Below are 25,723 nucleotides of genomic sequence, written 5' to 3' on the forward strand. Positions count from 1 at the left end.
AGACCCGAGAATAAATAAATGTTAAACTTAACTAAACGATAAATGCATATTTATAAATGTTTAAAACAAGAATTCTATAATAAACTAAAGGAAAACTATATATGTAATTGTGCTAAGGCAGAATTTAATGTATTCCAAGCTACCAAAGCGACAAAAAGCCATTAACTACGTGGAACCAAACAATGTAAACGCAAAGCTAACAACAAATACAAAATGCAACATACAACTCATTTCCCTAAAGTACAAAGGAAACGATGGAAAACCTATTATTCAGTTGAACACATCTAACACAAAAAAGACCAAAACTGGACAGTATTTAACGAAGTGATTTGGTTTCAAGACAACATCTCAGCATATAGTATTCAAGCCGAAATCGAAATCGAACCGAATCCAAATAGATATAGCAAAGAAAAAACGAACTAAACTATGTATTTCCAACAAACAGACACAAGTATACCAACAAAGCGATCCAAAGCAACTAAAAACCAAAAAAGCGAAACAATAAAGACATTTTTGTGTGTATGCAAAATTAAATAGAAATATGTGGTTTTAAATCTGTGTTGTTTTTCACTTCGGGGCTTTGAAATTCATCTGGGGCTTCCTGATCACATCGTTCATTATTATTATTCATATTTAGTTTCATTTGGCAAATGGTAGACGGTTTTAAATAATAATTCAAATGTAGTTTAAATCGATTTTCATGGCGCCAAACAGAAAGCGGAAACTCGATTTCTTATCGATACTCGCGAAACTGCACTGATTGGCGAGCAACCGCGAATTCGCCAACACTGTCCAATAAACTATCGCAAGGGTATCGATAGCACCTCTAGCTATTGACGTACCGTAGTCATCGATAGGCTCGGACAGAAAACGCTGTTTATGTCGATGACAGTCTTGTTTTTGTTGCGTTTAGGTTACGAAATTAATGGAAGGCAGACGAATCCTTGTCCTGCCAGTATAAATAGATAGATATAAACAACAACACAAGTGTAAATTACTAGTGAATACCCCTAGAGCCAAACGAAAAAGCAAAAGGTTGGGAAAAGGAGAAAACGAAAGCGAAACGCAGTTACAGTGAATTTAAGTTGGTGTGCGTGTGCGTGTGTGTGCTTGTCGGAAAGTGAAAAATAAAGAAAAGGAAAAAATATATTTTTTTTAAGGTGCTAAGCGCACGTAAAGGCAACCAAAGAAAAAAAGCGTAGATAATAAACGATTATTATAAAAATAAAACCAAAAATAGTGCCCGTGCATGTGTGTGTGTGTCTGTTTATAGTTTTTGTTTCTTTCGTTTTGTCATGCGCTCTCTCTCTTTTTTGTTTTTGTCTTGCTGCCAAAAAAGCAAATCCAAAAACAATCACACATGGCTGATACACAGGAAAAAGTGCAAAGCAACAGTTGCACACTGAGTCTTTCCTCTCCATTTGTTCATTTTTCCTCGATTGAATTGTCAGTCCTCGTGAATTTCTACACTGTTGTAAATAGAAAATTTGTATTAGCAAGTGTGTGTGTGCGTAGTGCTGTGCTCCAAAAGGAAAATCGAAAATTCGCCCACGAAGAAAGAGAGCGAGAGCGCAACTCAAAATTTCTTTTGTTCCCGCATCCTAACTAAATCCCGTTTTTTTTTTGTTTTGTTTTTGTTTCGTTCCGTTTCGTATTGTTTATTTAGTTTTTATTAGCAAAGTTTAGGCAAATAACACATAAGACAACCAATGCAACAACAACAACTACTGCCCCAGGAATAACAAGGACACGGACGCAGAAAAGAGAGAGAGAGAGAGAGAGAGACGACACCAACGCAATCACACACTCTTACACATCCTCGCTGCAACTATTTTGTTTTTGTCATCCCCACCAGGAGAGACAAAAGGAGAGGGAGCGAGTGAGAGGAGCCAGTGCAAGTGCGAGTGCGAGTGAGAGCAACGATGGATCGCTACGACATGGAGGACGTCGTGGTGGCGCCCCCTGCCGAGTGCAGTTCGCCGCTGAAGGAGTGGCGCCTCAAGCGCCAGGCAGGCACACTAGACCGCTCTGATATCATCGAGTTCTTAAAGCGCGAGTCGCCCAAGTATTTCGATTACCAGACGAGCGGTACGGATACAGGTGAGTCGGGGTGTCTACGCACGTAATCCTTAGTCGCATGGATCTGCAGGAAGGATCAGAAACTGAAACTCTAGTTTTATTTCTCTCGAAAAACAGCTGTTTTCTGTTATTATAATAATACATAGGAATCAATCAATCCAATAGACGCGTTTTCTTTCAATTCCAATAAGATACATGAATTTCATTCTTTGAGATAGTTTTCAAATAGAATATGGCATTCTTTCGATCAGAAGGCTGGTTATAATGGCACTACCATAATGCCAAATCGATGGGGCGTCAAAAGTTGGTCGAATCCTATTAAAAACTCTCGCTCTTGAATTATCATTATTCGTCGTGTGTTTTAGTGCTATTTTTGTTCAGCTTTCGTCTTTTGTTTATTGCCATTGAACAATTGCACGCTTTTGTTGACTTTGCTGTCGTTCTCACGTTTTGTCTATTTCACATTTCCGCGAATTTGTTTTTCCTATGCGGCGTGCTTTGCTGCGCCAAGTTTTCCTTTCAATTGGCTCTCCAAGTTTGCCAGCTCAAAAATCAACACCCCCTCATCCGCCCACCGCTCACCTGCCCGCCTTCTCGATTTTCTACCTGTCTCGCCTTCTATGCACACTCACTATATCGTGCACTGTGGGAAATCTTCTGATATTAATTCTGATATTAAACTAACACATAAACAAGAAATTGTGTAAATTTATCAATATTTTTGAGGCATCTTAAGTTTTTAAGGCTCTTTTCGAATTTGCCAACCCAGTTTGCATGTATGCTAGTTTGTGTGGCAATTATAAATGGTCTACTCTAATTTTTTTGTCCGGTGTATGCAAGTTGTTTCAACAATGGCTAAAGCCTGGCCTGGCCTGGCAACAAATAAATGTAGTAAACAAACTCGTTTTGCACCACATTCCGCCAGAAGTTCACATTATCCGAAGCTAAAGGCAACAACGCGACTATTGAAACAAACAAATTGGGAGAATCTAGGAAAGCATTTGAAGCGTCACTAATTTGGAGACGACTTTCTGTTTATAACATATTGATTTAATAGGAAATGGGGAAATGAAACGAGAGGAACTATTTGCTTGTATGCCAACTATGACTTGCCGTTACTAACTCAGTACAAACATATATTCATACTTATGAGCAATTTCTGTGACTAAATCAGCTCTAGTAAATAGTAGGTAATGGCAACTGAAATATAGATAATGATAATTATTTCCAGTGTATATTCTTCTTGAATGCTCTTTATTTCCTGGCATGGCGAATATTTCCGCCAATTACTTCAACAATGTTTACTTTCCGCTTTTGCTAATCGTGTTTTTACCCCTTCTCATGGCTCTTATCATTTCTTATCTGCTGCTAAGCATATGGATGTCATGGCTACCGATGTTGTTGCGTTGCCATGCCCATATACCCCATACGAGTATAGCTCCCTGTATATTGCTTCGTTTCGCAGAGAGCGGAGACGAATCCCCAAATTTCGCTGCTGACTGATAAGCCAGAGAGCAGAGGAGAGTGTACAGAAATATGTGCATACATATGTATGTGGAGGCAGTTTATTCAACCTGCGTTTATCTGGTCCAGGTGCACGTTTGAGGAGACCTTCTCCGCCTGGCCGCCTGACGTGTCCAGTTTTTGCCAATTTTCGGTGTTTATAAATCTGACAGCTCGTTTGGCTGATAAACGCTATACACGCCTCAGTGGATATGATTCAATCTTGGGAAACTCATGTATTATACATTTATGCGTTGTTACACAAAATGCTGTCCAAATCGCTGGCACATTTTGCGAATTTCGTCTTTCTTTCTTATCTTTGTTGGGATATCTTCCTCATCTGAAGCGTACACAAATGGCTTGTTTCTTTTTCCGCTTTCGCTCTCGTTTTTCACGTTGCTCGTGCAAAAACAGCACAGCTGACACAATTTTGGGCATATATTATATTTTACAAAAGGCGTAGGTGTTTGTCAAGATTTATATGGGGTCGATCGCCCACCTACCCTTGCAGAACTCAGAAATGCTCTTTGTAACGATTCGAGGCGTTATTTTTCCTCAGTTTCCTCTCGGTATCGAGAAATGTGCAATACAGTGGGTGCCACAGTTTATATCCATGCTTATGGCAAATCATCTTGAATAAAGGCCAAGATTTATTTGTTCGGTGGAAGCTGTAATTACGTGTGTTGTTTGTAATTAAGTTTTTTGCCTTTTAAATTTGCATATATTTTGAATTCAGTCACCTTTTGATGACGTCTCGCTGAGACTTTAATTGAGTACTTTTTAGTCGAGTTCATTGTTACCCTATGAACTTTGTTGAAACAAATGTGAAAGAAATCTATGACTATATTACTATTAACTGATATCAAAACTGATCATTAGCTAGCAATTTTGAAGACCTTTCATATTTCTTTTTGTAATAATTAAACTATTATTCTTTATATTTGAAAAATCGAGTACATATGTTTAAACATGCCGCGATCTCTTTGTGTGACCGCGCCTGTAGAATTGTGATTCAGGAACCGATGAGGTGGCCTCTTCTTTTCCGGCGTTCCTTCTCCTGTATAGTGCACTTCAGTTCAGTTCAGTTCGGTTCGATTCGATTCTTTCTTATATTTTCCGCTCCAGGCGCCTTCTTTGTTCCAGTCTATTGCGCCTCAGTAAACTGACGCACACGCAGTTGAAATGCATTTCTTTATAGGCAGCCATGTACCTGGAGATATAGCTAAATGCACCGATATGTCTGACCGTGAAGAGTATTTACAGTAACTATTTTCAAGCTGTCGCCGCTTAAGTCTATCATACATATATATGCATATAGAAAGTACACTGCGAGTTGTCTATTTTTATTTACTGTATGTGCATTGCAGACATTGTAGGTTGTAGATATGCCTACATATATTTTATTTTTCACTGATAGCCCTGAAGCTACGTCAGATGCGTTGATAGTAGATTATATTGAAAGCTATCGCTCTCTTTTCAATATTGTATTTTTTCGATTCTGCGCTGCAGAGTTTTCACAGCGTTTGTGGCGACCTTGAACTGCATTTGTTGTAAATTGTTTGTTTTTTGTTTTTGTTTTTGCATTTGTGTATTTGTATATTTGTATTTGTATTTGCATTTGCATTTGATTTCATTTGGTTTTTCTGGTTGCGAAAACTCGTTTAGCCCGAAGGTTTCTCTTGTCTTCGACTGTGATTCTCTTTTGCGGTCGCCCAGCCCCAATAATATAGCCGCGATCATGATCACGATCACGATCATTATCATTATCCACATGCGGTGCGGTCTGACCTGTTCTAAGCATTTGAACGATACTCCAGCCCGACTATGACCACTATTGCATTACTCACGGCATCGAAAGGCAATAAAGCCAGAAGATGACAGTTCGCTGGTCCATGAGTCAGTATGTTTATTTATAACCTCGTATAACCTCCAATAGCAATGTCTTTGAGCCGTCTCCAATTACATTTAACCAAAAGATGGGCCGATCACGGCTATCAGTAATTTAATAATAATATAGCGGAACTACAATTTCTGATCTAATAGCTTTGTAATTTAGAAAATGAATATATATTCTATTTCTTGATCCAATTAGATTCAAACACTTTCTTTACTTAGTGTTTAAATGTTACTAATTTGACCCAATTGTTTGTCTTTCAGATACCAATGCGATCACTCGTGAGTACACAACGATTTTAAGTAACAATAAGTTCCAGAAATGACTTGCAAACTTTTGCTGTAAATTTACCTAAAGCCACAGTTACACTATAATCCCGATTGAACAACCACAACAGACACTATTTCACTAATCCGCCCAAACTCGCACTAATCGTAACCCTTCATCCTCCCCCAATCCATTCCCTATTCATCAATCAAATCGAATCAAATCCAATCCGAACCGAACCGACCAATCCCACCAATCCAACCAATCCATCCAATTCCATCCGATTTCAACCGTGCGGGCTGTCGTGGGACAAACTGCCTGGAGTGTGGGTGTAATCACCACGAACATGGTTGGGGCCAAGGGCCCACGAACTCGGAGAACTTGCGCGTCGGGGTGCTGTTCCATTTGACCCATGCGCAGGCGAACATGGTGCCAGAGATCAAGCGGCTTAAGTGCAGGATGAGCCTGATTTGCGGCTCCAGTAAGTCTGGAGCGGATTAGCGTGACGCGACCACACACCAGCTAGGCTTTTAATATACTCCGCATTCAGCAACTCATTGAGCCCACATGGGTTCGGTTCAAACTAATGGTGTAATCTCTTCCAGTCAAGTGCATGTTCAAAGAGTCGTTGGCCAAGGAGGAGATCATCGATGTTGTGGTGGAATTTATGCTGGGCGACAATCCTTCCTCCGCACTGGAGAAGCTCCGGCTGGAGGGCAACACGGCCACCGTCTGCGGCAAGGTCTTTAAGAACGGGGAGCCCACCTACAGCTGCCGCGAGTGCGGCGTCGATCCCACCTGCGTGCTTTGCGTCAACTGCTTCAAGCGCTCGGCGCATCGCTTCCACAAATACAAGATGTCCACTTCCGGCGGCGGCGGTTGCTGCGACTGCGGAGACGACGAGGCCTGGAAGAAGGATCACTACTGCGAGCTGCATCTGGTCAGTACCAATTACAGTACACACAGGTGCAAAGCAGCTAATAACATTCATCTGTCCAGGCAAATCGCAAGAATCCGCTGGAGAGCAAGATCCTGACAGACGCGGTACTGGAACGGGTTGAGATCTGCTTCGGGGCAATCCTCGCCTTCTGCGTAAGTTACTTGGAGATCGAGCCAAACGCCAGCCTGCAGTGCCTGGATGGCAACGTGGAAGGCGGCCAAGTGGACGGAGCGCAGTACTGCACGGTGCTCTACAACGACGAGTCGCACACGTTCGACCAGGTCATCCAGACGCTGACCAAGATCGCCAAGTGCCGGCCGAAGGACGCCATGGAAATTGTGGCGGCGATTGATCGCGAGGGCCGAGCGGTGGTCAAATGCGATACATTTGAGGTGGGCCAAGAGACACAACTTCTTCGCAAGAGCATCATTTATTCATAGCGGTATCCTTTTTTCAGGAGTGCAACAAACTAAAGGAATCCATCGAGAATCAGATGATCCTGCCGACCGCCCTGCTGTCGACGGCGCGCAACAACCAGTCCCTGCGGACATCGGTGCTGCACATCGGGGCCGTGGCCTGTCAGCAGTTCGCCCTGCAGCTGCTCGGCTGGTTCCAGGAGTTCCTGGTGCGCCACTATCTCTTCCGGAAAACGTTCTCCGAGCTGGTGCAGCGCAAACAGGAGGCTTTCTGCATCCGTCACATCCTGGAGTACGACGTGAAGCTGTGGAAGACGGCGCGCACCTGCTGGCACCGCCTGCTCATCTCTGGCATGCTCATGGAGTACGACAACAAGATGGTCCTAGCCCAGGAGTTTTCGCGTCGCTACGCCACTATTGTGGAGGACTTCATTAGCGATGACCACGATCACGCCTTTTCGATAGTGTCGCTCAGCGTTCAGCTGTTCACGGTGCCTAGCATAGCCCATCATCTGATCGCTCACGAGGGCATCTTTAACAAGCTGCTGCACACGTTCTACCACGTTGCCATCGAGAAGTTCATCCGTAACAAGACGCTGCACTTTAGCAAGAACATCGCCAGCCTCACCTTCTTCAAGCGGGCTAACTACATCCTCTACGATCTGCGATACCTGCTCAGCCTAAAGCCGGAGGTGATGAGCAACGATCTAAGGAGCGGTTTCCTAGAAGGTAGGCACCGGCAGCTTGTTGACTTTGTAAGCCATTCAAGATAACTGATCCCATTTGTAACACACAGGCTGTCGGGCTTTGATGCGCGTGCTAAACGTAATGCAGGGCATGGAGTCGATAACCAGGCAGACGGGCCAACACATGGACTACGAGCCGGAGTGGGAATGCGCCTTCAACCTCCACATCAAGCTGGCCACGACCATCTCGCAGGTGATTGAGTGGGCGTCCGGCGATGTGAAGCTGCTGCGTAAGCTCTACAAGATGACATTGCGGGCGCTGGTGAGCAACAGTTTTATAGTGGGTGGCGAGAGGACCGTGCAGCCGAAAAAAGTGGCTGGCCATTTAGCAAACTGTCTGGTTTATGATGTAGCAGTGCAGCCGGTGTCCATCCACCTGCCCTTGTCGCGTTTCTACGCCGGAATTTATCTGCACTTGGGTGCCCACGATTTAACCTACGACGAGCTGCAGACGGAAACAGATGCGTTAAGCATTAAGCTGACGCCCAGGGAGATCATCGAACCGGTTTTGTGCACCCAAGCCATGATCGCCCAGGTGGCCGCGGGCATGTGGCGCCGCAATGGGTACACCCTGTTGCACCAACTCTACTTCTACCGAAATGTGCGTTGCCGCGTGGAAATGCTGGACAGGGACATAGCCTGCCTGCAGATAGGCGCCTCCCTTATGGAAAGCAACGAGTTCCTGATCCATGTGTTGAATAAGTTCAACATGATCCCCTGGTTACAGGAAACCTACTGGTCCATGTTGTCCGATAATGATATGAACGATGAAATCATGCGAGAAGCATCAATCTTTGACGAGTTCCTGGAACTACTGATCGTGATCATTGGAGAACGTTGGATGCCTGGCGTTTCGATGGTGACCGAAGAGGATCGCCTGCGCAAGGAGATCATCCAGCTGTTGTGTATCAAATCCTACTCACACTCGGAGTTGAGTCGCGCCTTGCCGGATGGCAATAGCGGTAACAACGACATCATTTTCGAGGATGTCATCAACACGGTGGCCGTGTTCAAGAAGCCCGTCGGTGCCGACAGCAAGGGGGTGTACGAACTAAAGGAGCACTTGCTTGTGGAGTTCAATATGTACTTCTATCACTACACCAAAGAGGACAAGTCCAAGGCCGAGGAACAGCAGCGGGAGCGGCGAAAGGCCAAGAAGCAGCTTGTCTGCTGCCCGCCACCGATGTTGCCGCAACTAACGCCAGCCTTCACGTGAGTTTAAAGGCAACATGTCCGAATCTATATATTCACGCACGGCTCTTTCAGATCCATGGCGAACATCCTGCAGTGCCCTGTGTTCCTCAACATCTGCATGTTGGTTATGAACCGGGCATTGAATGTGCACAGTCGCTCTTTTACCGAATCGCATCTTCAAAAGGTAAATGTATTACATTTTACTGATGTATGAATCTTACTAATATTTAATTTCGTATACTTCCCTACAGGTCCTTCACTTGCTGGGTTTTGCCATTCAGGAGGAGCTTAGCGAGCACTATTCCTTCTTGAGCTTCTACGAGCGTTCCCAACAGTACGGAATTCTGGAGAAGTTGGAAGAACTCGCCCGCTGCCCAAGGGTAAGTCTGATGCCTAAAAAATTAATTTCCACTAGCTAATCCTTTTTTTTTATAATTACCCGGCCAGTTGGAGGCTCATTACGACTTTGTGCTGTGGACCATCGAGCGCTACAAGCAGCTGCAGGCCAAGCAGGCGCCCAGTGATGGTGGAGCAGGACCTAGTGGCTCTCAGCAAAGCGCCGGGGAGGAACTGCCTCTCAGCTCCGAGGAGCAGGCGCGAGAGGAGAAGGAGAATCGTGCTCGCTTGGCGGCCGAACGTCGGGCCCAGATAATGGCCCAGATGCAGAATGCCCAGAAGTCGTTCATGAACAGCAATGCAGAAATGTTTGCGGCCACCGACAAGGAAACGCGCGAGGAGTCAGCATCCACGGGTGCCATGGATTGGGCGGATATACCGTCCGAGGAGGAACAGGGAGCAGTGGCCCTTAAGCCGAACATAGCCTGCTTGGGACCGAACCGCAAGCTTTATCAGGGCAGCGACGACACCTTCAAATGCATTCTATGCTTCGAGAACTGTGCCATCAGTCGATGCGGCCCGCAATTGGTTAGCTCTGCTTTCGTCCAAACCTCGCGTGTGATTTTCACTACGCCAAATTTGCGTAGTAGTCAGAGTGCACTGCACATGAGTTGCTGCGGCCATGTGATGCACTACAACTGCTGGCTGGAGTACTTCAGCAACGAGGAGTTCAAGGAGCTGCGTCGTCCACACCGCAATCGTGCGGTCCTAGGAAATCAGGCGGCCAACGTGGAGTTCCACTGTCCGTATTGCCGAACCCTAAGTAACACCATACTGCCGGTTACCGAAGCGTTGCCCGCTTTTTCGCCGGCTCCCACATCGACCGATAGCTATTTGCCATTGGACAGTTTCGTGGAGATAATGAGCACACTGGCCATCGAACTGGGTGCCATGAAGGACGACGAAGTGGCACAATTTCCAAGTCTGTCCAACATTCTGCGCATGTCCGGCGTGGTCGGGGGCTTGGCTCAATTCGAGCGGAGCGTGCAGCTAATCAAGAATCCTCCTAGGTTGCATGCCGACTTCAGCGAATTGATGCAATTCCTAACCAAAACGCTGCTAACAAATTTCATGCAGATTCAGAAGTCACATTTTAAAGACCATCCACCCACTGAACCTAATCCCGAATGCCTCGAGTTGGTGTCCATGCTGTGGGACACGTGCAGCTACACGCTGCAGGCGCTGGAGATATATTTATACGTGGTTCAAAAGCCATTGAAGGCCGAGCTGTCCATGCGCCACCAAAGCTGTGCCAGGAACTTGGTGAGGGCTTGCTCATTGCGTCCGTCGTTGCGTTTCGAAGCGGAGTTCTCCGCTAGACTCCTGGACACCGTCTTCAATCAAAATGGCACCAGTGTGCTCGAGTGGGACTGCTTCCGTGTGCTGGTGCCGTTCCAGTTTGGAGTGCTCAATCTGATGGTACCCGAAAAGGGTAAGTGTGAAAAAGTTTTTATTGACCAGCTGTAATTAACCAGATTGTTTCGTTATTTTTCAGGTTATAAATCAATCATACCCAGCGGCAGCATGTTCGACTTTTACATCCTGCAGACTATGTTCCTGGCCAATCTAACCAAGGCGGTCCTCTGCTTTGATGTGGATAAGGAAACAGCCGAACGAGCGCCCAATTCTGAACTGACACAATTGGATTACGTGGAGCAGCTACCGTCACGGATTCGGGACAACATGGTGGCCTTTTATCGCCGCTACAATATCCCAGCCAGAGTGCTGCAGAAGAATAAACAGAAGCAGATGGCGGAGGAAGACACGGAAGAGAATCAGAGTCATGAGCAGACAGTGGTGATACCCTGTGAATCGCATCATTTGGCCCTTCTCCTCGAGTACGTGCAGCGTCAGATGAGCTCATTTCTGCGCTGCTCCTGTCTCTTCTATCGCTTTCTTACCGATGTGGAGTTTCCAGACACGTTTCCCACAGATGAGCCGGATCGCTTTGATCTGATGTGCCAGTACTTGGGCCTGGATCCCATGCTGGGCGTCTACTTTGACATGGAGACGGTGTACGCCACCATGATGCACTCGTTTGCCTCGCATCCGCACATTGACCGTGACGTGGAGCAGCGTTGCCAGCCTGAGGCGCGTCGCTCCCTGCAGCTGGAACCGTGCCTGCGCCCGCTGCCGCGCTTGAAGGTACTGTGTGACGACTTCAGCGATTTAATCAACAGCGTATCGGACATCTTCTGTCCGAACAACGAGCGCGAGGCGATGAAGACGCCAACGATGTGCCTGATATGCGGCTCAATTCTGTGTGGTCAATCGTACTGCTGCCAGCCAGAGCTGGACAAGGTCTCGGTGGGCGCGTGCACTCATCACGCACACACTTGTGGCGCCGAGGTGGGCATCTTTCTGCGCATTCGCGACTGTCAGGTTGTGTATCTGGGCCGTGGCAAAGGGTGCTTCATTCCGCCGCCATATTTGGACGAGTACGGCGAGACTGATATGGGTCTGAGGCGCGGTAATCCACTGAGACTCTGCCAGGCGGCTTACAGCAAGATCTTCCTGCAGTGGCTGGGTCATGGACTGCACGAGGAGATCGCCCGGCTGAACGACAACACCAATGTGGCGGCGGCGCAGTGGCATCACATGTAGTCCTCCGCAGGCACCGAGAAGGGAGCAGAGGGCAGGCAGCAAAAAGGAAATGGCGGCAGTCTATGTGATTATTACATACTAACATTAGGAGAGCCTATTTATACGTCTAAGCATTTTACTACTTATCCGTTTTGGAGACGCGCTCACTCATCCAGCGAGCCAACCAAGCAAGCACCCAGCCAGCACCCCCATCCCACACAGTCAACGACACCAGCCACGAACACGCCAGCACCACACAATCCTGTCCAGCGGCCCCCTACCGGCAACTGAAACTATTGTTTGATTTTCTTCTTATTAATTAATATTAATTGATTACAATATTCTTATTATTTTTTTGAGATAACGTTAGAAAACTTGTTGATAGTTTGAGCGGCCCAGCGCCCTCCTCTAGTTATATATATGTATGTATATATATGCATATGTATATATATATTTATATATATGTATATATATATATGTAACCATATGCTAAAAATGTAACGACTAGGTTAAACTTTTGCCAGCACTTCAAATGTCACTAAAGGAAGTGCAACTAAAGGAAGAGAATTACATTAAAATAATGGCAAAAATTTGTATGTCCCGCTCTCTCCCTCTCTCTCACTCCTGCTCATGCAGCCCCACTCGATGTATATATAGTCCCGAACTTTGAGTGCCGATCCTAACCAGGTTGAGATCCTATTTTTGGCGTTTGTTGAGTTGTATATTTAGTTAGTGTAAAAATATTGATACCGTTTAAGAGTACGTCCGAAAGTCGTAGTCGCTCCCCGCCCCCATCATCCCAATTCCACCACACGCCTCCCCATCCGCCGCCCACCACCTACGCACACAGTGAAGCATACACCTACAGTCGCCCTCTCTTTCAGAGCCCTGCCTTGACACCCATCTCTCTCTAACCCAAGGAACACAATAAAATTAGTCAAACCATGTTTACTTGATCAATATACTTAACACCCTATATGACTATATATTTACATAATAACAAGCGTATATATATACTATAGATACATAACACGCATATTTCTTTTTATGTATTGTACAACAAAAAACAAAATCGACTATGTATGTGAAATTCAACAGAAAAGAAAACTAATGTTCTTGAAAAACATAAATCTTAAGAAAATGGATAATGAAACAAAAAACAAAACAAGAAGCAACAGAAATAAATGCAAAATTTTAGTGATATTCAAGTGTCCTTGTGTTTTTAATGGGTGGCTTTCAACAAATCAAGTACGAACATAGCCCAAGTTCCAGTTATGACAGTGATTATTTTCAAATAAATAAACTCAACCTGATAGTTTTATTGTATCGAAATAATCATTAGAAAATGAATTTTATTAATTAAATGGTTTTAAGTGTAAGCAAATATTGCATAAATGCAAAACCAATTGAAAACATAGAGGTACGTACAAAAATGACATTAGGCATTGTATGAAACCTTTAACTAACCTAAAATTTGATGCTCTGTTTGGCTGTGCCTAACTAATAGTTCGCCATATCTACATACATATGTAGATAAACGCTAGATATGTCGGATAACGAGCTATGTTGAAGACAAAGGGCATATTCTTAGTTATACAATTGATTTTCCTTAAGCTTATGTACAATTTGGTATTTGAGTGAACGTTATTTACAAAGAAAGTGAAAAAAATATATATTTTTCTCGTTGGCTAATTCGAAATATTGGAAAATTCTCGAAATTGTTCGTAAAATAATCGCTAAACGTATATATTCCCTAAGTATTGTGAATAAATTCAGAATATCTACAGAAAAATGCACAAGACGGCGTTAAAATCTATGTTTGGCAGCTGGGAGAGGGCACTTTTACTTGATGATGATCTCCGCCGGCGGCAAGATGTTGTCCCTGTACAAGCAGTACCAGATGCTGGAGTACCAAATGGTTCGGTCCCCCCACTCGCTGCCCGCCAGCACATGCCCAATGAATGGTGCGTCACGCGATCTGTTAGATAGAATGGATGATATTTAACTATTTCATTGCAGTCGCAGATGATGATGACCCACCTCATGATCTGCGCCTGCGTACGCTCCACAAAGGTGATGGCCCAGCTCCAGGGAAAGTCGCGCTTGCGCTCGCAGCCCAGGTACGCCGTGCTGCTCTGCAGAAAGATCTCCCGCACAATGGTCGTTTTGTCATTCTTGTCCTTCTTGGACACCACTATCTTTCCATCCCGCAGCTCGCACTGAAGCGTCTTAAAGGTTTTCGTTCTGGAGTCGGCGAATCGCAGCTCCTTGCCGGGCGTGACGGTGGCCAGATTTTTCACCGCTCTCTGGATCTCGCACAGCATCTCAACTGGACGAACCACCAGGTAGTTGTGCTTGCGATCCTCCTCCGGCCAATAGGACCAGTTCAGAATGACATCGAACACCTTGGTGTCATGGTGAAGCGGACGCTCTAAGCTGTCGTTCAGGATCACCTCGTACAGGGTCAACTGGTGGGTGGGCAGCTGCATCTTGGCGGAGTATTCGCGACACAGCTCGTAAGCGGTCTTTGTGGGCGATATGGTGGCATTCACTTGCGTCTTTTCCTGCATAAAAGAAAGTCATATGGTGTTAATAAAAATCACATATTTTATTGTTATTATAATCCCACCTCTGTTTTGTTTTCAGGATTAGGATTCAGGCTGATCCAGATCTTGATGTCCCCCGACTGCTTCACCGCATCCTTAAGCGTCTCGGCGGCCGCATAATACTTTTGCAGACATGCCAGCATGGCCTGCTCCCGTTTCTATAATGAGCATGATCTCAAATTTCATGATTTAATTTTACTTTCAGTTAACTCACAATTTCATCGGCACTGCAGGGGAAAAGGTTTTTGTAGAGCACAACTAGATCGCTGAGCACATCCGCCTCCTTTTGCGAGTAGATTAGCTCGTCGCTCTGTGGATTAAATTACAATTTGTAGGTTGAGCAAAGTTTAAAACTTATAACTAAAACTTATATCATATGGAAATTCAATTCCTTTACCTTCTTGGCCAGCAGCGTGGGACCCCAGATCATGGTTAGATTTTGAACACTCATCTTGTTCTTGGACTGCTGCGAACTGATAAAGACCAGATGACCCACAATTCGGCGCAGTGTTTCGCGCTCTATAGCGGATAGTCGAGCAAGTAGCTCCCGGTAGATGGGAATCTTTTCGGTGGCCACCGCCAGCTCCGTGACGAAGACAAAGCTGTCCGTCAGCTTGCCCAGCAATCGTTCGGGTAGATCGCGCATAAAGCGCTTGAGGACATTGGCCACATCGTGCTCATTGTATTCATTTCGGGTGATCTCCACATTGAAGGCGTCCGCACGAAAGGCGCTCATAAGCTTGTGCATGGAGTTCTCTGACCCGGACTTGCGATAGATACCCTCCGACATGGAACCGTGGATGTACACAAAGTTGATGCACTTGTCCACAATGACGGGCACATCGTATCGCGTTAGCTGTTGATCGCCCAGCGAAAAGCCATTGTTGTGGGCCACCTCACGGATGATGTGCCTCCAGATCTTAGTCTCGCGGGCGGAACTCATGATCATGTAGACCGCATACGGCGGGCAGTCAATCATCAGCATGGGACCGCTTTCCACGTGTAGATTGTCGATGGATTCGTCGCTCTCCTTCAGAACTGTTTAAATATATATGGGTTTAATGGGATTTCACGAGGTTTAGTTCAAGGATCACCTCACCTATGCAGCGGGCTTTGCGCAGATCCATCTTCTCCACATTGCCGTTGGCCTCGCTTACGAAGATCAAGCGTCGCTGGCTCTTGCGAAGCACCAACCAGGTGCCGCTCCACTCCGAGGTGATAGAGTTCTGCAGATAAATGGCATAAGAATCCCAGGAATCAAGCTAATAAATGTACTCACCTTAAGATAACACCATCCAGCACGATAGTAGTGGCAAGTGTACTTCACCGGCAGGCTGTTCGTCAAGCTCTCGAGGATCTTTTGCATCCAGACGCCGCGTTCCGACTCCTTGCCCACGCCGTACAGATGCGAGACACGCTGCTGCTTCACATTCCCCGACGAGTTGCTGGTCATAAGAAGATTGGGATTGGAGGACATGGTATCGCCCGCTCCATTTCCGTTCTTCGGCTGTGACGTGGTTATCTCGAAGCAGTAGAAATGGGTAGCCGTGTCCGTGACGCGACTGTTGCTAACGCATTGCAGCGTGGTGATCGTGTCCAGGGGTATCATCTCTCTGGGCGTCTTCATCTCCTGGTCGAGGAACGTCTGGAACTGGCGTTCCCTGAGTATGGCCTTGCGATTCTGCATCTCTTTGAGTATGTCCTCCACGACACCGGATGGAAAACGCACCAGCGGACCCTCGTAGCGGATTAGCAAAGGCGATAAGCTCGGTCTTGGCACCATTTGCAGGGCCACCCGCACGTCGGACTGCCGCTGATTGGCTCCCCTGAAGCTGGCCTTTCGCTTCATGGCGTCCATTTTCAGTTTTACATTGGAGATGGCATTGATGGTCTGCCTGAAGCGAGAGCCGATGGTGGAGCGATTCTCCTGACTGCCGGCGGCATCCTTGCTGCCGCCAATGGCTTCCAGGTATGTGGGTGGGCTGTCGCCCTCAATGGGCGGCGTAGTTTTAGATGCGATGGGTGCTACATCGGAACATGATGCCTTGTCCGGCACAAACCAGTTGGTGCGGTTCCTTGAGGCGCTGGCCAAGTCCACTGGTCCACTGGCCTTATGTGCCGACTCCGGCATTCGGCTGAGATAGGGCTTGGCCCGCTCCTCGTCTCTGATCCGCTCCTGCTCCGAGTCCAGCATGTTCTCCATGCTATCGCTCAGCAGACGGGCATTCTGGTGCACTATCTGCGGCAGCTGGGGCTTAGGCGATGTGGCGGCACTCGTCGTGGGCTCTTCCTCGGAGGTGCACATGCTCACATCGTCCAGCTCCGCCTTCACCGTGCCGTAGGTGTCCTCCTCGAGCAGATGCTCGAGCAGCAGCAGCTCATTGCTTTTGTTGGACCTGGCGAGCGTCGAACTCTTGCTGCTGAGCGGGTCGAACTCTTCTATGAGGGCCTGCGGCAGGGGAACCCCGCCCACAGCTCCTTCGGCGGCATCCAACTCCGAGTCCTCGGTGATGCAGGCCAGCTGCTGCTGCTCCGCCACCTGGCTGGGGGTCAGCACATTGCTGCGACTGCTCCCTGCTGTGGCCATTTCGAAAAGCTTGCCATAGGTTGCCTCCTGATTGGCGTACACCGGTTCGGGCGAGGAGCTGGCCTCCTGCTCCTCATCCTCCTCCTCGTTCTCGTCCTCACCGTAGAACTCCCACGAATCGCTGCGTTCCGGTTTTGGGGTCTTGGTCTCCGCCTCGGCATTCTTGGCGGAGATCAGCAGCGATTCCTCGCGCTCTGCGGCTGCTGCCGCCCGATTGAGTTCCTCCAGTTGGGCGGAGTCGACGGGCGGACGTCGCAGTTCGATGTGTTCGTAGTTCTTACGACGCTTCTGGCGCACCGGCGGCTGCAGCGCATCCAGGCGGAACTGCTCCGGTTGCTGGGAGAGGCGGGGTGGAGGAAAGGCAGGCATGGGCAGTCGTGGCGACTCCTCGCCATTTGAGGAGCTGCTGCTCAGCTGCCGCTGGTTGCGCAGCTGCACCAATTGGGCAGCCTCCTGTGGGAGATTCCTGGACATCGGCGAGGCACTGGGCGAGGGACGTGACCGCAGTGCCTCGTCGTAGCTGGGCGGCTTGCCTTGCGTTTTGGGCACCTCGTAGCAGCCGTCGTCCTCCTCATCCGGATCCGGCCGCAGATACTCCTTCTTGTGCAGCTTGGCCTCGTTTTCACGCAGATCCGCGAGACCACCGTTTCGGTTCAATGGACTCGAGAACTGGATCGTGTTGAAGACCTCCGTATTGGGCATTGTCTGCCGCCTGTCCAGATCCATTTCACCCGATCCTTCTGGCCTTTCGCCTCCTTCCGCCTTGTCCTTATTCCTGCCAAGACTGAAGTTGGAGCCGAATCTCTTGCCGGCGTGCTTCAAACTCCGGCTAGCATCCGCTCCGAGGGTGCTGATGGCCTCCGTGGAGCTCTTGAGGTTCCTGTCCAGTCGCTTCTTGGCTCCCTTGGCCTTGAACGTAATCCGCTCGCCGATGGCTTCTCCCAGCAGCTTGGATGTGGTGCCCAGCGATCGGAGCAGGTTACTGGGGAGTTTAGGGAACACAATCTATTAGATATTTCGACACTTGCTGCTCAAGACTATTCCATTCCCTTTAGTTAGTTTAGTAGTTAGGATCCAAAAAAACATCAAGCTAAATTTGTTAGACCACAAAACACTTCGTGTTCAGGCGGGGATCATTCCAAAGATGGAAACTGGGAATCTAGAACACCAAGGTCAACCCAAACCGAAACACCGCACATCATTCGAAGAACACCAAGACAAAATCCTTTAAGGATTTCATATTATAAATACAATAATTAAATTTAAACTACATATTTCAAAATAAGAAAAACCAAAACCTGGTAATTTACGGATATGCCTCACTTTTTTATAAAGTATCTTATTATAACTTATGCAGCTTCCTATACAATTGAGACAGTTCCCGACGATGCCTTTCCTCTACGCGATTCCCTGCCGATTGATCTTGAAAACCATTGTCGAGCGCACAAAACTCAGATTTCGGTGTGAAAAACGATCTGAAGATATTCCGCTCTACTATTCTATTTTTAAGCGATGCCGCTTGTCATTGATCTTGAACAGACGCCACCAGACTAATTATAGGCACGAATCCCTTGATGACGAGGGAAGTGAGGGCGGAAGTGATCCCGAGGAGACATACCCAGAAATAGGTGGAAATGGAGTTCCGCAGGGAAGTACATAAATCAGAAGGGATGCTATCAAGCTGGGGATATATTTTTGGCCCAATGTGATATGTAAATGATTAGTAAAACAGCTGTCCCTTTGGCGGGAAGTTAAAATATATCGTCTCAGCACCATTAAACTAAGCGATTCGTGCTGAAGTATCGCGGTTTAAAATTATTTATCTAAATTCCAAATACCCACAGAAAAAAAGCCGCCAACTGCGTTAAACTCTCGATAAGAAATTATCAAAGAAATAAAAATGAAGGCTCAATAAACCAGATAACAACTTTAGCAAATTTGTATAGGAATGCCGAAACAAGAATGTGATTATTTTACGATGTTTGTTTTGGCTTCAAATGTTTACTTAAATGCAATAACATTTTGCTCTATTGGTGCATAAAAACTTATTGTAACCACAACCGCAAGTTAAGAAAACATTTATCAAAGTTGAACTACTAAACAATGTATGGAAAAAAACATAAAAGTACACAGCAAAGAAGATTAATTTAAAAAAAAAAACAAAAGTGAAAAGGATTTTAAAAAGTTATTGTTTGTGCATAAGCTTTTATAAACATTTTATGCAATCTACAAAATTAAAAGAAATAACAAAAAACCACCCAAAAATCCACGTATAAACTGTGTAATGTTAGCTTCCGTTTTAGAGCAAAAGAAAGGGGTAACCCATCGAAAAACTAAGGAAAGTGCAGGACTAAAGGTAGAAGTGATGGTCAATGGTTTACTTGTCGTCGCCATCGGCGCCATCGTCGCCATCATGGCTGCCGGAGGACTGTTCTGCGGAGGAGGACTCTGCCTGTGGATGGTTTCCGTTTGGATCCGGATGACCCGACTGCAGAATGGTGGAATCGACGGCGTCTACGTACCCGGGTGACTGCGACTTGAACTTGCCGCTGTGGGAGCTCTCGCTGCAGTCCAGTGATGCGTTGGACGCGTACCGCGATCCTTCCCGCTCCTCGTCAGCTCTGCCCGGCGTCTGGGCACTGGTGGTGGAGAACTCGCTGCAGATCGAGGCTCGCTGGTCGGGCAGGATGTTCAGTGGCTTGGGCGGAATTTGTGGCGCCGCTCGCAGAATCCTCAGTGGCACCTCATCCTCATGCTCGGGATCGGGTTCGGGATCCTCCGGCTCCTCCGCTGGCGGCAATCGCTGGCGTGGAGCTGGCCTTGGTGTCGCATACACCGGCTCCTGGACATTCTCATTGGCATCCGGCCCGTAGATCGGCTGCTGACTATCGGCGTTGTTCTCCTGCAGGATCAACTTGTTTTGTCCACTCGATGGTAGCTTCTTCTCCGCACAATTGCCATGCAGATTCTCCGCATTTATGTTAAGCTTCTTAATGTTATTGTGGTTGATATTGTTGTTAGTGCTATTGGGCGCTCTGATCTCTATATTCTCGTAGTTGGCGGGTCGCAGCTCTGGATAGAGGCGGCGGGGAGCGGGCACAGGACGCGCCTGCTCCATGGTGGAGCCTGGGAAATATAGACGGAAAATCGTGTTAATACGTGGTTCGAAAACAAAATCTAAATCTAAATATCAAATTGTCTAGGTAAAAGGGACAATCCGTTTTTATAAGGGCCATCGTAACCGGGTTATCCCAAAATCTGGTTTGCCCAAGATCTTTGTTGCTTATTGCCCTGTTACCCTAAAAGTTACCTGATTGGGATACCCCAGGGATTTAAGCCCTGTTAACGGACTTAACCCGTAGAAGATATATTCTTACAGGTATCCCCTTGGAATTTCAGTAGTTACCTGCACAGGTAACCTCCTGTACTATATATATGCCGAATTCCGCTTGAATCCTCACACTTCTCACCAGTCAACCGAGCAATCGACATGTCCACGAGCCTCTCCGAATTCTATCAATCCTCTTTGATTTTCTGGAGCCACCTGATCCACCTACTGCTGCAGTTCATCCAGACCAAGTGCTGGAATCACACCACACAGAAGGAGCAGGAGCAAACGGAACTCAAGGAACCCTGTGCCATCTCAAGAACCATGGACGCCTTTGTGGAGGAGCAGCAAAAGCGGGTGCAACGCAAGGCCCAGGAGTACGCCAAAGTGGAGCTACTGCATCGCCTGCTCGTCCAGCAGCAACTGCAGGAACTGGAGCAGCGCCGACTCATCCGATTGGCTCTGGCCAGAAGGCGACTGGACTACTCCAATTAGACATAAGCAATTATCTCATAATTTATTTAGATTTATAATTTACGCTTAGATTGTGCCCAAGTATGCCCAATTTTTAATTGGCCACATAATTATGTAAGTGCCAACGAGGCAAATAAAAAACGCAGAGAGTGCGGAAATTAAAGACACGTGTTTGCATTTCTTCTCGACCAACAACGACCAACAATATTCGCCTCTTCGATCATCATTAATTTCCCCCCCACTCACAGATGCGCTTTCACTTTCCGCTTTCAAAGTCAGCGCTTTTCAGTCGATTATTTATTCAGTTGGATTGAAGCTGAGATTTGAATAAACAGTATTCGAGCTGCCCAAGTGCAATTATCAGCGCATTTTCAACGGCGAGTTTGGAAAGTGTGATAGAAAATAAACAAACAAAAAACAAAAACAAGCGGGTTTAAAGTTGAATAAAAACAAAGTGTGCATAAGTTATTTTAAGTTAGCTATTGCAATTCGATGCAGATAGATCCCATTTCCAACTACTCCCAAGCAATGTGACTTTTGCGAGTGAAGCATCTGGCATTTGAGAGTTGTTTACATCACTGCTCCATTGATGATCTTAATTTCTGGGGCCCTCCCATTGTTTCGCTTTCCTTCCATGGCAGTTCCCTGAACTTTTCAACTCTCGACAGCGCCCAAAGTGGACCAGACCAGACCAGACCCTATCAGATCGGATCAGATCGGGTTGGATCGGATCGGATTGGATCGTTTGGCATGGGATTGCACAGAGTGGACCATCTGGGGATACTGGGAATTGCTGTCGTTGTCGCTTAAGTGGTCGCCCCACTTCAAATGGGAGTTCTCCGCCACTCCACTCCACTCCACTCCGCCACTCCAGTGCACTGCACCAATAGTCCACTTCCCTTAGCCTCGACGATTTTGTTTATAAGCGTTTAAAGTTTAAACGAACTCATTGTTGCGGTTATTGTCGCCGGGGCACTTCTCTTCTCTTCTCTGTATTATTTTGTTGTTTGTTTTGCAGGTTTGCATATTGCGCCGGATAAGTTGGATGAATGAACTTGATGGATGACTCACATTAGAACGAACCCTATATGTTTTCCGGGAATATCAGCTAGAACTACTACTACGCCGCCACTCGTGTCTTCTCCCCGATGATTAATCGAATTTCAAATTTTACGCTCTCACACAACGGCCAATACATATATTGGATATACTCGCGACTCGTATAGTAAGCGAGTGCTGACCAAGTGAATCAATTGTTTTGCCACACACAATCACGAATACGAATCCACATTCAATTGCCCAATTCTGTGACCATGTGGACTGTCTACAGTGCGTTTCATAGCAGTAGGGCATGCTGATTTTGTATAAAAATTGTTATTTTACATGGAATGGGAACTGAGTTCTAATAAATAACAGTTTGGCTTTATGAATTGGCAATAGCAAGATCCTAACACTCTTCAACTAACGAATTGGAAAGTGTTCCAACTAATTGAGTTTAGCTATTTGTTTTTCAATTATTGTCTCCATAGATATGACCGAAATGTGTCATACTTTCGTGTGGTGAGATACTCGCGAATCGTACCTAGTGCATATAGCTCGTATAGTATAAATCACTCTCTATATACACGTTTTGTCCAGATATCGTTCGTATTTATAGTGGTTGGGCAAAAAGAGCGATAAGAGTGACAAGCCACCCAACAGTGATAATTATATACATATGTAGCACTGAGTGCCAGTTCGCATCATGAATGACCGGCGATAGATGGACGACTGGAAGGCCTCGGAATTATATGGATACAACTGATAGGCAATTCAAAACTCTTAATTCATCAATGGCAGCAATGAGCAATATGCATTATTGAATGAGAAACTGACAGTCCCGATACTATTTTCTTAAATGAATATTTTCGATTAAGTTTTGCGTTTTGATAAATCCATTTTGAAGTGTCATTAAAGCCAACTTTGATATATATATTGATATATCATATTTCGCTGCCGCACGTTGCTCCATTTTTTGCGCAATTATACGATCTAATGAGGCTTACTTCCGTTGCGATTTTATTTGGCCAAACAAGAGAAGAGAATATTTTTGAATATATACAATGTAAGTGTGGAATATGAAAACGGATGGATTTAATACACATTTAAGCATATAAATGCTTGCATGCAAATAAAGTGATGCATTCATGTGCATTTGCAATTGGATAGTCATTTATTCGCATGAATCACTTGCGTTCTCCCTTTTCGTTTTTATGCTTTTCTTCTTTTGTTGCATTGTTATTTTGCTAATTACAGCAGTTTCCATGGACCAAGTGCAATGGCTATATGATAGTACACTCAGAGAAATAACCAAACAATGGTCATTTAGTTGGGTTTCCAGGGAACGTACAATTGTTAAATCAGTTCTACTATTTTCTGAGTCTTTTTAGTTTGTTAGGATAATATAGATATATAACCGAAGTGGCAAGTGCTCCTGAAGATAAAGAACAGATGTAAGAATGCTATTTTCCCTGTGTATCTATACGTATTCTCTGATTCACGGACTGCGTTTGAGCTTTGTTTTTGTTTATGTTTATAAGCGCGATAAGCGCTGCGACAGTAAAAATAAGCTGAGTTAACTGTTCGTCCCTCATTCCGGGATCGTATTCATGGTGCAAAAAGTACAAAAATTATAAAAAAAAAAAGGGAAAAAACTGGAGGAAATGGGCACAGATAGTTCCACACTCGACTTAACGCTTCCATGGCCCCAATTATATAAGACCAGGCAGCGCGAAGAATCGGAGAATCAGGGGGGCAGTGTGGGGTTAAGCGATCTCGCGACTGGCGACTTGCGACTCGGTTTCCAAGTTGTTTGACAGCATTTTTTGTCGTATGTAAGTTGCCATCGATTTGTGATTTGATTTACACACAGCGAAAAGAGCAGCCAGGTAGAAGGTAGACAGAGGAGAAGAACCCACGAAACGATCGTTAGAGGGTAGAGGAAATCCCAGACACTTGTCTACCCATTACCTGGACTATCTATCACGAGGGGAATACTAATCCATAACTCCATAACTCTACACCCCTTTTTGCCAGCGAACTACGTGTAAGGGGAGAATCTTTAGGTGTACCTATTGAAGGGTCACAGATTTATGGTCATTTACCATATTGTTTTGACAAACCATTTAATATACTTGGTTTTCAGGCAACTACAACGAAGCCTTACATGTGTTCCATTTTTAAGCAAGAAAAAGCTATTAAAACAAGTAAGCTATGGTATTTTTGAAGAGACGGGAGATTACAGCTCTTGTTATTTAATATGAATATATTATAAAAAGATTAAGCTGCTGTTTTTTCTTTTAATCATATTGTTTACGAATCAGAAATATGTATGTTAAGCAGTAAAAATCCAAATATTGGTCAACTCACGGGTTTGCTATACCTTATTTTATTTGTTACCATAACTAAGAGATCTTGAGAGTCATTTATTTATTTAGCCCAACTTTCGGACTTTTCCCCTGGATTGATCGATTATTTGGTTATTGATTCTTCTGCGAAAGTCAAAGGGAAACCCGAATCCAATCGGAGAATGTGTGTCGACTGTCTTAATATGTTTATAATTGACTTAATTGCCAAACAATTAAGAACAGCAACAAAATGTGTCAAACGTGGGACAGGGAGAGGGGAGAGCGGCGGAAAGAGATGGAGCGGAGAAGCGCAACAGGTGACACCTGTCCCGCTCACACACAGTCTCACACAGCCAAATGGGAGCGATAAGCAGTTAGAAGCGAAATATGTGTGTCAAAAATTATCATTATTACAAATGTATTCAAAGCACTAGTGGTCTTATAAATGTAGACAATATTATGTTCAAATTGCATAAATTCGTATATGCATAAGTTAACTTCATTTATTTTTAATATTACTCTTATTTGGCACACAGCTGTCTTAAAAAGTTATCAGCCCACCAACACAGACAAACAGCCCGCATATGTACACGGATTGATTAGGACGCATTAGAGAGAGAAGAGAGCGAGAAGACCATTGAAAATCGAAGCCCGCAGAAAAAGAGATCGCGAAGAAACTGCGGCTTTCAAATAAGAAGCATAAAAATCGCTTTTACCTTTCGCTTTTTCCTTGTTCAAATTCCGTATGCAGTTTGTGCGTGGTCAACTTCACTTCGTTTTATATTCACAACACACACACACACAGAGCACAACAATAAAAAACGAAAACAAAGAGTGAGGGAGAGAGGCAGAGAGCGGTGGGCGAAAAGCAAAGTATCTGGTAAATTGCTAAACAGATTTCCCACACATATTGATATTGCACTGATATTTTACGGCCTCCAATTGTTGACACATTTCCACAAACATTTCGCCTCAGTTTGCACCGCTTTATGTTATTTATTTATTTATTATTCTTGCGGAATGAATCACTTGCGGAATGTCTCACACACACATGCGCGCAGGTACGCATTGTTTGCATCCGTCTCTCTCTCTCTCTGTAGCGATCGTTGTTGCTGGCTCCGACAGCGATCAACAACTATTTGCCCAACAAAAGTTGACAATTCGCGGATGGAAAAGTCATGACCAGAACAAGATTCTTTGTTTTGTCCCCAAAGCCCGCTTTCCGAACCGGATTTTCCGATCCGAACGATCTGCGCCCGATCGAAAAATACAAATGCATAATGTAATATAACGGGCGCGCCCAGTGTGACCGTTCGCCGAAAGA

The 25,723-nt window shown here is 45.6% G+C and overlaps 3 protein-coding genes across 6 annotated transcripts; 2 read left to right on the plus strand and 1 right to left on the minus strand.

The window, feature by feature from the left end:
- Positions 1-845: 845 nt before the first annotated feature.
- Positions 846-12,610, plus strand: LOC122624824 (E3 ubiquitin-protein ligase UBR1). 3 transcript variants are annotated; one of them, XM_043804539.1, is made up of 12 exons: positions 846-1,035; positions 1,667-2,100; positions 5,740-5,757; positions 6,042-6,224; positions 6,349-6,683; positions 6,743-7,075; positions 7,141-7,828; positions 7,896-9,057; positions 9,112-9,223; positions 9,291-9,419; positions 9,487-10,867; positions 10,931-12,610. In XM_043804539.1, exons 2-12 carry the CDS (start codon positions 1,923-1,925, stop codon positions 12,037-12,039), a joined length of 5,628 nt encoding a protein of 1,875 aa, XP_043660474.1. In that variant the 5' UTR covers positions 846-1,035; positions 1,667-1,922; the 3' UTR covers positions 12,040-12,610. The 3 variants fall into 3 exon arrangements, with proteins under 3 accessions (XP_043660474.1, XP_043660475.1, XP_043660476.1); XM_043804540.1 differs by having other exon boundaries at positions 1,856-2,100; XM_043804541.1 differs by lacking the exon at positions 6,042-6,224.
- Positions 12,611-12,758: 148 nt separating this feature from the next.
- On the minus strand, positions 12,759-25,687 carry LOC122624826. Of its 2 annotated transcripts, none has more exons than XM_043804543.1 (9): positions 25,116-25,687; positions 19,734-20,337; positions 15,904-18,193; positions 15,724-15,850; positions 15,022-15,662; positions 14,839-14,934; positions 14,648-14,782; positions 14,059-14,582; positions 12,759-13,996 (listed from the first exon to the last, which is right to left on the minus strand). In XM_043804543.1, exons 2-9 carry the CDS (start codon positions 20,327-20,329, stop codon positions 13,861-13,863), a joined length of 4,545 nt encoding a protein of 1,514 aa, XP_043660478.1. In that variant the 5' UTR covers positions 20,330-20,337; positions 25,116-25,687; the 3' UTR covers positions 12,759-13,860. The 2 variants fall into 2 exon arrangements, with proteins under 2 accessions (XP_043660478.1, XP_043660477.1); XM_043804542.1 differs by having other exon boundaries at positions 19,593-20,337.
- On the plus strand, positions 20,537-21,306 carry LOC122624827. The gene has a single exon (XM_043804545.1). The coding sequence runs from the start codon at positions 20,702-20,704 to the stop codon at positions 21,032-21,034; it is 333 nt and encodes a 110-aa protein (XP_043660480.1). The 5' UTR covers positions 20,537-20,701; the 3' UTR covers positions 21,035-21,306.
- Positions 25,688-25,723: the final 36 nt, after the last annotated feature.

This window comes from Drosophila teissieri, chromosome X (assembly GCF_016746235.2).
Source record: "Drosophila teissieri strain GT53w chromosome X, Prin_Dtei_1.1, whole genome shotgun sequence".
Taxonomy (NCBI): domain Eukaryota; kingdom Metazoa; phylum Arthropoda; class Insecta; order Diptera; family Drosophilidae; genus Drosophila; species Drosophila teissieri.